This window comes from Dipodomys ordii, unplaced genomic scaffold (genome assembly GCF_000151885.1).
Source record: "Dipodomys ordii isolate 6190 unplaced genomic scaffold, Dord_2.0 Scaffold3, whole genome shotgun sequence".
Classification (NCBI taxonomy): domain Eukaryota; kingdom Metazoa; phylum Chordata; class Mammalia; order Rodentia; family Heteromyidae; genus Dipodomys; species Dipodomys ordii.
The window spans coordinates 28,588,909-28,602,904 of record NW_012267219.1 but is presented as its reverse complement, the minus strand read 5'-3'; the positions used below and the strand labels follow the sequence as shown (position 1 = coordinate 28,602,904).

General features: G+C 41.2%; 1 protein-coding gene across 1 annotated transcript in view; it reads left to right on the top strand.

Moving 5' to 3' along the window:
* Ndufa12 (NADH dehydrogenase (ubiquinone) 1 alpha subcomplex, 12) overlaps positions 1 to 11,030 on the top strand; it is an 18,518-nt gene extending 7,488 nt beyond the window's left edge. Inside the window, exon 4 of the mRNA XM_013023378.1 lies at positions 10,758 to 11,030. Within this exon, the coding sequence (XP_012878832.1) occupies positions 10,758 to 10,938 (181 nt within the window). The 3' untranslated portion in view covers positions 10,939 to 11,030. The remainder of the gene's footprint in view (positions 1 to 10,757) is intronic.
* Positions 11,031 to 13,996: the final 2,966 nt, after the last annotated feature.

Sequence of the window (13,996 nt, the reverse complement as noted above, 5' to 3'; positions counted from 1 at the left end):
AGAAGACTTCAAAGCCTTGACTTCAAACTCTAATACTAGCACAAAACAGTAACAAAAAGAAACATATTATGGGGCTGGGAAGGTGGCTTAGTGGTAGAGCGCTTGCCTTGCATGCATGAGGCCCTGGGTTCCATTCCTCAGCACCACATAAGCAGAAAAAGCCGGAAGTGGGGCTGAGGCTCAAGTAGTAGAGTGCTAGTCTACAGCTGAAGAACTCAGGGACAGCGCCCAGGCCAAGTTCAGGCCCCATGACTGACCAAACAAAAAGAAATACATTTTGTAGCTGGGTGCCGGTGGCTCACACCTGTAATCCTAGCTACTCAGGAGGCTGAGATCTGAGGATCATGGTTCAAAGCTAGCCTGGGCAGGAAAGGCCGTCAGGCTCTTATCTCCAATAAACCACTAGAAAACCGGAAGTGGCGCTGTGGCTCAAGTGGTAGAGTGCTAGCCTTGAGCTAAAAGCTGACAGGCAGCACCCAGGCCCAGAGTTCAAGCCCCATGACTGACCCCCCCAAAAAAAATTTAAAAAAATACATACACATTTTGTAAAGATAAAGCTGCCATAGCTCATGATTCCTCAGAAGACTCTGGGCAAAGGAAATTGAAAACCTTCTGGAAAGAATTCACCCTTCTACGGGCTGGGAAGGTGGCTCAGTGGTAGAGCGCTTGCCTTGCATGCATGAGGCCCTGGGTTCAATTCTTCAGCACCACATAAGCAAAAAGGAAAAAAGCCGGAAGTGGCGCTGTGGCTCAAGTGGTAGAGCGCTAGCCTTGAACTGAAGAGCTGAGGACAGCGCCCAGGCCCAGAGTTCAGGCCCATAACTGGACCTACAAAAAAAAAAAAAAAAAAGGAATTCACCCTTCTAAATGTCATTCAGATATGACTCAAGAGGAGGTGAACAAGTGGAAGAAGTTGATTTCACCCCTCACAAATGATTTTAAGTGGTTCAAGGTTTCAGTAGAGAAGATAACTAAAGATGTATAACTAGCAAGAGAACTAAAATTATAAGTAGTTACTGCAATCTCATGGAAAACATTTATAGATAGGACGATGCACACGAACGTAGCCTCTAGAGATTGAGTTCCCCTGTGAATCTGTGTGAATATTGAAACAGCAATAAAGGATTTATAGTATTGCATCAGCCTAGTTAATAAAGCAGGTCAAGGTTGGAGAAGATCAACTCTTAACTTTGAAACAAGTTCCACTGGAGGTAAAATTTTAGCAAGCAGTATCACATTCCACAGCGAAATCTTTCATGAATAAGTCAGTCCATGTGGCAAGGATCATTGTCATCTTCTTTTAAGAAGTTGCCAGACTGTGAGTGTAGTGCAATGGTAGAGCACTAGGCTCAGTCCAAACCACCAGCAATGAAAACAGTGAAAGACATGACCACATCACCTCTATCAGTCAGCAGTCACCAGCACAGAGGCAAGACCTCCCACCAGCCAAAGGATTTTACGACTAAAGGCTCAGGTGATTGCTGCCATTTTTTGACAATAAAGTATTTTTAATCAGGAATGCATTTTTAAGGCATGCTGTTGCACACTTGCTAGACTACAGTACAGTATAAGCATAATTTTCTTTTACGTGCACTGGGCAACAAACAGTTTGCTTGGTTCACTGGATTTGCAGTCCTTTTTTCATCACTTCTCTGGTATTGAATCCACAGCATCTCCAAGTATGCCTGCAGTAATTTTAGGGGTCTACCTATACCATGGGTTCCATTTCAACATCACAGGCTACATCCTAGTTTTCTCCCTGTCTCTATTTGTATCTTTCTTTTCTTAATATAGTTACTTACTTGACCATTGTATAATTTGTAAGTTCTCATTGCTCCCATGCTGCATCTTAGTGGACACCCACCTTATTTCACATTGCCTCCTTCCTTGGTAACATCCCTCTCCCCCCAGTTTCTAAACTGGCTGGGGTAGGTGTCTGCCTATGCCAAACACAGATACCTGCTTGGCCTCACTTCATGGCTTTTGGATTCCTGTTGCTGTGAAGGTTAGAGGAAGAGGGCAAGATAGGCGTGACAGAAGACTCATCCTCAGAAATTAGTTGCCTGGGCACATGATGGAAGCTGGACTAGCATGCCAGTGACACAGGGTGCAAGGTTTGGGATTGTATTTGTTGTCTGTCGTCATGGAACAAGTTATCTCAAACTTAGATTAAAACCATAATCATGAGCTCACACCTCCTATGGATGGGCAATGTGAGTGGCTAGTTGGGTGCCTGGGATATCCCATAGGCTACAGTTGAGATGTTGTTTGGAATGGAAGTCATTTCAAGGCTTCATGTGGAGACCATCCATGGAAACATTCACACATGCTATATATACTGAGATCCTAGCTCAAAAAAAAAGCCACACCATTTGCTTATTTTCAAAATTATTTGTTTTGTGTTTGTCATCGAGCTGTTTGAGTTCTTGGACCTGAATTACTGATGGCAGAGCTAGCGGAGACAGGGTGGGATAGGGAAGCAGACCTGGCCAGGGTTCTTAGTTCTGCTCTCTAGGCTCCCAGTGGGGCTGTGAGTAGCCAGTAGCAAATGCCAGCCTGAAAGGACAAAGATTGGTGGCAGATAAGATGTGATTTTACCTCATGTCACAGATAGTTTAACTCTACAAAAAGAAGGTTAAGAGACTATAACCTTCAGTTAGATGACTTGCTCTGTTGCTCCAGAAATGAGATAAGATGATATCAACTGTATTGCTTGAAATTGACCTCTGATTGGCAAATTGAATGTGAGCTGAGAGGGGTTACAGAAGCCTACTAGGTAGCTGTGTTGGGGCTTGTCTGTGAGTCTGCCTCTCTGAGAACTGGCACGTCCCTCGTGGGCATGTATGCCTGTGAAGTTGTTATGAGAGACAGCTGTTGTACCTGCCTGGTGTGGTTCTCAACTCCCTTGGGCTGAGTCATCTAGGGACTTATAGAACATAGCTTCCTGGATGGTTGAATGAGCTGTCACCTGCATGAGCAACTGCACAGGCTCCCAGTGAGAGGAATATGTGACTTGCCCAGCAGGCACACTGAGTAGCTGTCTTCTTTTTCTGAAGCATCAGGCACCAAGTGTGGCCTTTGATAGTCTTATGAGTCTGTTCAGTAGCTGCATAATCTCACCTGAGGATGGATTTCCCTTCAGAGGCATTAGTGAGTTTGATGAATTCAGAGATCTTTAGTCACCTTCCCTGTTCCCTAATCTTGGAAAAATCAGAACACTTGTGAGTTCATATCATCTATCTCATTTGGAGGCCTTTGTTTCTTTTAGTCTGTCAACAGCCAGTGAGGCTGCTACATGGGGGTACAAGTATCTGGATGGGAGTGGAGCAACCTGGATCTTGGAAATGAGAAACCTGTCTTATCTTCAGGGCAGCAATGGTCCATGCGTGTAATCCTAGCTATCAGGGAGGCTTAGATCTGAGAATTGAAGTTAGAACCCAGCCTGGGCAGGAAGTCTCTGAGACTCTTATCCTCTTAACCACCAAAAAGCTGAAGTGGAGTTGTGGCTCAAGTGGTAGAGCACTAACCTTGAGCAAAACAGCTTAGAGACAGTGCCCAGGCCCTGAGTTCAAGCCCCAGGACTGGCACAAAACAGAGAGAATGGGTGGGGAAAGGAGAGGGAGAAATTTGTCTGGAACCTAGCATGGCATTCTACATAGAAATTGTTCATTTAACAAATTTTTAGTGAGTACCCCACTCTTAGGTGAAGTACTGATGATTGTTCTTCCAGAGTTTATTTAGTTACTAATGCTGTACTATAATTCAATGTTTGGTTACAGCTTTTTCATTTCATTAAGTTTTGTTCTTGTGGAATCTTATTTGGGAATTTATTTTAGTTGAATTGATTGAATACTCTGAAACCTTTTTTTGTTTTTTGGGTCCGGTCGTGGGTCCTGAACTCTGGGCCTGAACGCTGTCCCTCAGCAGTTCAGCTCAAGGCTAGCGCTCTACCACTTGAGCCACAGCGCCACTTCTGGCTTTTTTCTTTTTGCTTATGTGGTGCTGAGGAATCGAACCCAGGGCCTCATGCATGCAAGGCAAGTGCTCTACCGCTGAGCCACCTTCCCAGCCCCTACTCTGAAACTTTTTAAGTAGGGAATAAATAACATTTTGTACAACTTTTGTTTGCCCTTTTGCTTTATTTTTAAGTTAGCTAGTTTCTTCTTCCTGCCCCCCAATCTATTCAGTAATATATAAGATTTACTTAGGTAGCTTGTGCATAGAATTAGTGACATAAAAACCAAATATTAGTGGTTTCATAAGACTTGACAAGGTTACAAGTTGAAAGTCCAAAATTTGGACTATTTCATGTATGACAATATAAAACCATTGTTTTAGATCAAAGGAAATAAAGATGTATCTTTTGTGGTCTTCAGTATTAGAAACCTGATTCCTTCAAGCCAAGTTTTAGGGAAAAATAAACAAAGCACCTGAAAACAGCTTGAGTACATTTTTTGCCGTGCTGTGCTGTGTGTGCTGTTTCTCCACTTGGTGGCACCTGTGCTCTTTTTAAGTAACAGTCTTTTCACCATAGAGCATTGATCACCCTTCCTTTATGTTGACTTTTCTTATTTAAATTAGTATTTAATTACTCAAGAAACACTTAAATATAGCCTATTAAAAACATTAGTGTGTTTTTAAAACAGAAATTGTTTTTTGTAATAATAGAAAGACAATAGTTTTGTCCCTGAGGATTTATCTAGGGTCAGGGTGAGATTAATAAGTGAGTTGGTTGTTTTTTGTTTTTGTTTTTTGCTCTTACATGATTAATATATGTAAGATGCTCAACATCATGTAATCATCTGTTTTTCAGTTGATATATGTTTTAGAGGCTTCTCTAGAGAAATAGGGTGGCAGAATGGGATTGTATGGACTCAAGGATGACGCTTGGGATCAGTGTTGGGATGGTAATGATGGGGCTGTTGGCTGACACAGGAAAGTGAGAAGGGGCAAGTGCAGAGGAAGGATGGAGGATGAGAACCCGGGGCCGCAAGTAGGCAGTTGGATGTATGAATCTAAGGTTTAGTACAGAGGTAATACCAGCAAAGAAGAGTGAAAAGTAGCTAGCAAGGCTGAAGGAAAGGCAAGAGCAATTACTACTTGCTGTATTAATTATTGCTGAGAGGTTGAGTAAGATGACAGAAAAGAATCCATGTGATCTAGCAATCTACATTGAATCTACATTATCTGAGGGGTTTCTTGTTTTGTTTCTTTATGTAGACAACTGGGACTGTGGTTCAGTGGTAAATAGCTTTTCTAACACAGGCAAAGCCCTCAATTTATTCCCCAGCACTGAAAAATTAATGTGGGAAAAGATCAGCAATGTTTATAAAGCTTGGAAACTAGCACTGCTAACATTTCTTTTCACTGCTTCATCAGTGATCTGAGGGTCTACTTTTTTTTTTTTTTTTTAGGTCCAGTCGTGGGGCCTGAACTCTGAGCCTGGGCGCTGTCCCTCAGCTCTTCAGCTCAGAGCTAGCGCTCTACCACTTGAGCCACAGTGCCACTTCCGGCTTTTTTCTTTTTGCTTATGTGGTGCTGAAGAATTGAACCCAGGGCCTCAGGCATGCAAGGCAAGCGCTCTACCACTGAGCCACCTTCCCAGCCACCTGAGGGTCTACTTTTGTGTAGAGAAGGAACATTTTGTTCCTTTTGTTGCTGTCTTGAAGAGATTCTTCAGCCTCCAGAGTAGCAGGGACTTAACGTGTGCTATGAGGAATCACTGTGAGAACAGATTATATTTTCTTAGTCATTTCCTCTCAGGATAGACATAATATGAACGTGATTTTGTGGATTGCTTTCCCTCTCCTCACTTGATACATTACAGACATGTCCCCATCATATAAATAGTCTGCTTGCTAACTTGAGTCTTTTAGTGTCTTAGAGGCTTTTGTATTCAGTAACAGTTAATAGTAATTACACTTAAAATAAGCACCCTATTTAGTACAGCTGTAATCTTAAAACATAGTTCTTCTGAAAGTTTCATGTTTATTTTATAAGATGAACAATATTAGTAAATTGAGTAAAAATAAAGAACAATTATTTCCTCTTGTTCATGTTTAATATAGTCCATTTGCAAATTTAGTTAATTATATTCCCTTAAGTTTTTTTTTTGTTTGTTTTTTGGTTGGTCGTGGGGCTTGAACTCTGGGCTTGGGCGCTGTCCCTGTGCTCTTCAGCTCAAGGTGAGTGCTCTACCGCTTGAACCACAGCACCACTTCCAGTTTTCTAGTGGTTTATTGGAGATAAGAGTCTCACAGAGTTTCCTGCCCGGGCTGGCTTTGAACCATGATCCTTAGATCTCAGCCTCCTGGGTAGCTAGGATTACAGGCGTGAGCCACCAGCGCCCGGCACCTTTAAGTTTTTAAATCACATTTATAAACTTAATAAATTTGATTTTTTTTTAAATTTTTCAAATGCCCAGTGAAAGTTGTAAGAGGCCTACCAAGAGGAATGTTATAAGCCCTTAAATGATTCTTGCTTGCTCAAGACAAAAACCTGACTCCCCTTCTTCTGATATCTATCAGCCAATTCTGCTTTACTTTCTTTGAAAATTATTACGAACAGTTCTTGTAGGATTTGCTATGATATTTGCATATGTTAATACAGTAAACCTTGATCGTATCCACTCATCCTTCCCTTCTTTTCCCACACACTTTGCTTTGTGAATATAATCCACACTAACCTTGTGTTCACTACGTTAATCTCTTGCCCCACTACTAGAACAATTTCCCAGCCGATCAGATTGCATTCTTGTAACACAGTGGTATACCCTACCTCCTATGTGGTTAGTCTTTGTTCTTTTCACTGCTGGAGAGCAACATGCATGGTAGACAAGTGCTTTGCCACAGAGCTATACCCCTAGCTTGGAGTGGTTCTTTTAAAATGGGTGTTAGATCACGTGACACCTCTGCCCAGAGCTGTCCCAGGGCTTCTCTGCACAGTGACGGCTCACTGTGTCTGCAGGCCTTGTGTGATCTCAGTCCTCCCTAGCTCTGCATTGTCTTATTCTCTACTGACTTGGATTTAGTGAGTACAGGCCAGCATTGGTTTCTTTGCACTACCAGCTCCTCCAGGTTTTGCATGGCTCACATTTTCACTTTATTCAAGTGGCTCCCTCTCACTTACACAGTCTCCTTCCCCTACTCTAGCGTTCCCTCTGCCCTGTTTTGTATATGATTTAATTTGCTTGTATTTTCAGCTACCATACTAGAACAGTTCCTAGAACATAGTAGTTGCTCAGTAAATATTTGTTGTACAAAGATAGACATGCCAGGTGTTGATGGCTCACCCCGTAATCCTAGCTACTCTGGAGGCTGAGATCTGAGAATCTCGTTTCAAAGCCAGCCCAGGCAGGAAAGACTGTGAGACTCTTATCTCCAATTAAGCATCAAAAAAAGCTGGAAGTGGAGATGTGGAGCAGTAGCTTAAAAGTTTTTTTTTAAATTTATATCTTAATGTCTTGCTTTGTTTTCTTTTTATTTATTTATTTATTTTTATATAAGGGGCCTGAACGCTGTCCCTCAGCAGTTCAGCTCAAGGATAGCGCTCTACCACTTGAGCCACAGCGCCACTTCTGGGTTTTTTTCTTTTTGCTTATATGCTGAGGAATCGAACCCAGGGCCTCAGGCATGCAAGGCAAGCGCTCTACCACTGAGCCACCTTCCCAGCCCTCTTGCTTTGTTTTCTATTAGATGTTTGGTATTTCTTTCTGATTTATAATGGAAGATGAATCTTTTTTTTTACAAATATTTTCAGTTTCTTTTAGCCTTTAGTCTTATTTGTAGTGTATTAGGACATGAATGTTTCATATTTTACATCGTAAAATTCATGTGCTTTATTTTCTTTATGGATTTTAATCTTTGATTTGAAATTTAGAAGGGATCTTTCATATTATATGAGTATCAGTATATTTTATAAAGGTAAATCTGAAGATTTGTATTACAACAAAATCATCCTAGCAATAATTTTTTATGACATATTTCTTTCCCAGTGATTTGAAATGTCAGCTTATCTTATGTCTGTTTGGAGGATTTTATTTTCTTTGATCTTTTGTGTACAGGGATGTGGGTGTGAGAGTGTGGGTGTGGTGTGTACACACACGTGTGTATGCATGTGCCAGTCCTGGGCTTGAACTAAGGGCCTGAGCACTATCCTTGAACCATTTTTTGCTCAAGGCTAGCACTTTGCTACTTGAGCCATAGTTCTACTTTCAGTTTTTTGGTGATTACTTGGAGATAAGACTCTTACTAACATTTCTTCCTAGGCCGGATTCAAACTGTGATCCTAAGATTTTAGCCTCCTGAATAGATAGGATTACAGAAATGGGTTTTTATCCTAGTCTAATGTTTAATGTCTGATAGTGCTAGCCTTCCTGACTATGACAAGTTTTCAAATTCTTCTTGGATAAACTTCCAGCTAATCATTAGAATTATACGGTCAAACTCTGAAGAGGAAGCCCAGTGGGATTTTGATTCAGATTGCATTTAATTAAGTAATAGTTACCATGCTAACAAGATTTGAGGTGGCCATCTTGTAATGAACAGTTTGGTTGTTTTAATTAATTTTATCCCAGATTGGATAGATTTAGTGGATAGGATTATAGTAATTGTGATTTATTATGTTTGTTTCCAATTATTTTGTGATAGTTTCACTATATTTGAGAACTGAGTTTTCTCCAAAATGTATTTTCATTATAAATATTCTTGTGTTTTGTAACTTTATTCTTTTCTGCCAGTCTCCTTATTTGCAGTTTCATTATCTTTATCACATTTAAGTAAATTTACATTTTTTTCATCAAGATACTAACTAACAATCATTTGAAATTGAAGGGGGTCTAATGTCAGCCATATAGTTTCTAGCTGATGCTCTCAGCTCACTGGCATATCTAATTACCTGGAGTAAATGTGACTCATGAAAATCTGCTTTATAAGTTAACTTTAGTGTAGGAATCTAAAAGATTTGTCCTTTATGTAATAATAAGTACAGTAACATGTTTCTTGTTTCTTGTACTTGTTTGTAAACTGCCATGATGAGTACAGATCAGCATGTACTTCCTTACTACTTGGCTCTTGCCTGTACTATGGCCCAGATAAACATGTTCAGATTTATGTATTGTGATAGAAATGAACATTTACTCAAATATTTCCTTTTTCTCCATAAGCTCTTCAGTTCCTCTCTGAAATAACCAAATAGGCATAAGCAAGCTTTGGTTCTTAAATCTCATTTTAGCCTGCAGGAGTTTGATTGCAATTATTTGAATACAAGTTTTCTTGAGTGACTTAAACTGACTCAACAAGGCAACACTCAAATATTTCTGCTGTGCCTTAAGCTCACACACAGAAAGCCCCCAGGTACATGTGAGTGACTGCCTTCCTTTTGGCAGCTCATCCCTCTCTTAGTGGTTATTAGAGTTTGTCTCCTGGCGGCCAGCTCTCAAAACTCACCACTCGGAAGAGTCCTGGCTTCTTCATTCAAGTCACTTTAGCTCATTTCTATTCCCTTTAGAGGACAAGAGGCAGACACCAGCCCCAGTTTGTACCGGCTTCTTCATTCTATTAACTGATCATGATGCAACTGTAGCTGTATCTTTGGGGTTTTAAACAGATATAAGCCATTTACTTAGCTCTGACTATCAGTTACTGCTAGCACATCTTTTTAGGCTTACATAACATCATTTTTCGTTCGCTCTACTTTTAGTTGCTCCTCTGTCCTGTTCTCTGCAGCTGGCTAACCACTTTTCTTCCTTGGAGATGCAGTGCTGTGACTGCCTCCTTACTCCCTTTCTCCATAGGATCATCTCTATTCTGTGAGCTTTGCAGTCTTGGGGGATGATCTAAATTTTCTCTCCTCTTCTTTTCCCATCTTAAGTTTCTGAGTTTGTCTTTCTGCTTTATTCTTCTTCCTCTGTCACTAGCAGAGTCATCACTGGTTTCTTTTTGTTTTACTCCATGTATCCAGCTGTTAGGCTAGATTTCTGAAAACTCCATCAATATCCTTTGAATTAAATTATTAAGCACAAAACACTTGAGAATTTGAGGTTGTGTTTTTTTTTTCTTCAAGACATTCTCACTGTGTTGCAAGGCTGGCTTTGAACTCAAGATTCTACTTTCTCTAATCTACTAACCTCCCAAGGGCTGAGATTACAGGCATATACCAACATGCCCAGCTTGATTTAATATTCTTTAATACAATAAATTGTATGTTCTGAAGTTTTTTGATTCAAGCTTGAAGATGCAAAAACTCTTTTCCGATAGAACCATATTTTAGATCTAAAACTGGAACTTCAAAAGCCAGAGTAACTTGTGCATACTAAATATCTAGAATCAGCTCCTAGCCTCTTGTATTCAGTCAACTGTAAAACACACTTTCATATCTGCAGTTAGGTTCCATATTATAATCAATAGTGTGTCATAATTGGCAGTATTTTCCTTTGATGTATATAAAGTGATATATCTGAAAATGATGGTGTCTTAGGTTTGATGAAAATGAATAATGATGATAGCAGTGACTGACGTTTGTTGGGTACCTACCACATGCAGGAATTCTTGTAGGTGCTTTGTGTATATTATCTCATTTGATCTTCATAACATCTCTACAAAACACAGATCATTGAAAACGCTAAAGCATAGAACGTTTAGGGAGTGACGGCGATGAGATTTGAACCCCAGCAACAGAGTAGCTGCAGAGCTAGCCAGTCCGCCCCCTCTGCTGTGCTGTCCTGCCTCTCCATAACTGGGCTTTCTCCACTCTTTAAGGCATCGTTGGCTCCACTGCATGACTGATGACCCTCCAACAACAAAACCACCCACTGCTCGTAAATTCATTTGGACAAACCACCAGTTCAACGTGACCGGCACTCCAGAAGAGTACGTTCCTTACTCCACCACTAAAAAGAAGATCCATGAATGGGTTCCACCTTCCACACCTCACAAATAAAGACAATGAAAACACCCTTCCATGTGTAAAATACAGGCCTTGTCATGTAACATACTTTTATTGCTTACCATTAAAATGGTTTGACCAAGCAATGTTTGTTGTGCCTTTTGCCCCTAATTTTGTCATTCACCAACTGCAAAATAGAAGCGCACAGACATGGTTACTTGAAGTAGGGTGGCTGTCTGCTGTAGAGCTCCCCTGTTCTTGCACCCAGCCCTAGTGGTTAGGGTTGTGCATCGTGATCCCCCTCATCACCATAAGGGAAGACCTGAATCCAAGCTGAGTGTTTCTCCTGGGAATTTGAAATTTGAATAGAGAGAAACAATGGCTGAGAGGTATTATTGTAGTTAATAAGATTAAAAAGATTCCCTCTTTCCAAACAACAACAAAGAAAATGGGTGTTTAGGCAAAAGACCCTCAGGAAAATTGTCTGTTGTGTCTAGGTAGAAAATTGTTTGTGCAGAGGTAGAATGAAAGGCAGTGTGTGTCACTGTGTATATGGATGAAAAGTTAGTAGTTGACATGCTCAGAGCTCCTTGTGCTACTGCTTCAGTCAGCAAAGTCCTTGAGCCTCCAAAGCTAAAGTCCTTGGAGGCTGGCCAGCAGCCAGTACAGAACAAGGTGACAGTGAAACGCAGAGATCATAGCAGACCCTTGGTATCCCAAGGGCTTGTGGTTTCAAAAGACCACCATTGAGGAGAAACAAACCTCAAATGTTCACTTATCACTTAAATTAAGCTCATTGACTTTTCCCTTCCTTGCTTTTTGGGTACCATTTGTTTTTTTGGGATGGAATTTTTTAACAAAATTAAGAGCAGGACAACAGTAGATCGCACAGTGATTTAAACATAACTTCTAATACCTCAAGATTGAATGAGAGCTTCTGTATCAACTTGACCATAATGCATATTTGGGAACTGAAATTTTCTTTCTCTCTTTTTTTTGTGGTACGAGGGTTTGAACTCAGGATGTTGTACTTTCTAGACAGGCATTCTGAGGCGCGTGTGTGTGCGTGCGTGCGTGCGTGCGTGCGTGCGTGCGTGCGTGTGTGTGTGTGTGTGTGTGTGTGTGCAGTCCTGGGGCTTGAACTCAGAGCCTGGTCACTGTCTCTGAGTTTTTTTTAGTCAAGGCTAGCACTCTACCACTTGAGACACAGCTCTACTTCAAGGTTTTTGTTGGTTAATGGGAGAAGAGTTTCATGGACTTTTCCTGTGTGGGCTGGCTTCAAACTGTCATCCTCAGTCCTCAACTTCCTTGGTAACTAAGATTATAGTTGTGAGCCACTGGTGCCTGGCTTGCTTTGAGATAGGGTCTCACCTTTGTTTGCTTGTCAGGCTGCAATCCTCCAAATTCTTGTGATGAAGGGGTATGTCATCATACCTAGCTAGGATTTTTTTGGGGGTGTGGGGGGGGTTGTTGAGATGAAGCCATATACTTTTAAACCCAGCTGGTTTGAATGTTAGTCCTCCAAATTGCCAGTTCCTGAGTTTCTGAGACTTCAGGCATGAGCCACTATCCCTGGCTCAAAATTCTTTTAAAATTTCTTTTGACTTTTGAGTTTATATATTTACTGACCTCACATAACCTTGTCCACGAATAAGGCAGACTTCTTATTTATGAGTCAGATATTGGTTTCCAGGGCACTGGGTAACTTAATGAACCTTGATTCCCAAATCTCAACTCAAGGCAGTGATTGAAATTTAGGGGAATTCTACCTCCTCTGGTTTCTTATGTGAAAGTTAAGGAATAGGGTGGGGTTCTCGCTATTGTTATAGTGTTGTCTAGAAGAAACTAGAACAATGGTCCTCAACCTTGGTTAGCTACACATTAGAGTCACTTGAGATTTTTTTTTCTTTAATCCAGAGGCTTAACCAATCAAACCACATAGGTAGGAGAGGAATCCGGGCATAGCTACATTTTGACCACCTATCCCGTAGTTCTCTTTGCAGCCAGAGTTGTGAACTACTGAGCTAAAGAAAACCACATACCAAAACAAGTCCTGAAACTCTTAACTCAGTCAATTGAAACAATAGTTTGCCTACAGCCTTAACACTGATTATCGCTTACTTAGCTGGTTAGATTAAATTGGATGCCCTCAGGAGATACTGTTCAGTATGCAGCTGGATGCTGATTGATTTATGTAGCCTAGGTTCAAACACTAAAAGCTGGTGGCCTATGCTGGATTGAGATTTCCCATACTCCATTAATCTGCCACGATGCTAACTCCTCTCTCAGAGTCAAGAGCCTTGTTTTCTGATGGCACTAGAAATAGACTGGCAGAGGAAATTTATGAATAATTAGAAGTTCTTGCCCCACCACCACAGGCTGGGAAGATGGCTCAGTGGTAGAGTGCTTGCCTTGCATGCCTGAGGCCCTGGGTTTGATTCCTTAGCACCACATAGCAAAAAGAAAAAAAAAGCCAGAGGTGGCGCTGTGGCTCAAGTGGTAGAGCGCTAGCCTTGAGCTGAAGAGCTGAGGCCCAGAGTTCAGGCCCCACTACCAGACCCCCCCCCCAAAAAAAAAGAAGTTCTTGGCCCCTGCCTCAAGGACTGTTAATCTAATAGATATTATGTACTATCTGCAACTCTTCTACCCATCTACTTTCTCAAATGACAGGTATGTGAAAAAGAGAACTAGCCCAGGTTTTCAGAGATCCATGAATACTTGCTCCAAGTTAGCATTAATTTGGGGAGAAGTTGAGAATAGTATGGCGATTCCAGGTGATTCCTGGAATTTCACTGTCAGCCCCTGGGACACTGGACTGCTGTCTCTGTTTTCTTCCATGGTTCCTAAGTGCAAAATATGAAAACTGACACCCTGTCCTGAGTTGTAAGTGTTCTGTGGTGAGTCAGAGGAACCTTCTCTTCTGTGACTTGCATATGGTGTGAGTTTGTCCTTCAAGAATTCATGTGTTGAAACTTGATCCCTGTCATGGAGTGTGAAGAGGGTAGACACAATCTGACCATCTTTAGGGCTGGCCTTGGGGGTGTGAGTAGGATAAGATCTTCCAGGTAAAGCCAATATGAATGAATCCTGGTGGCTCTTAAAAGAAGGAAAC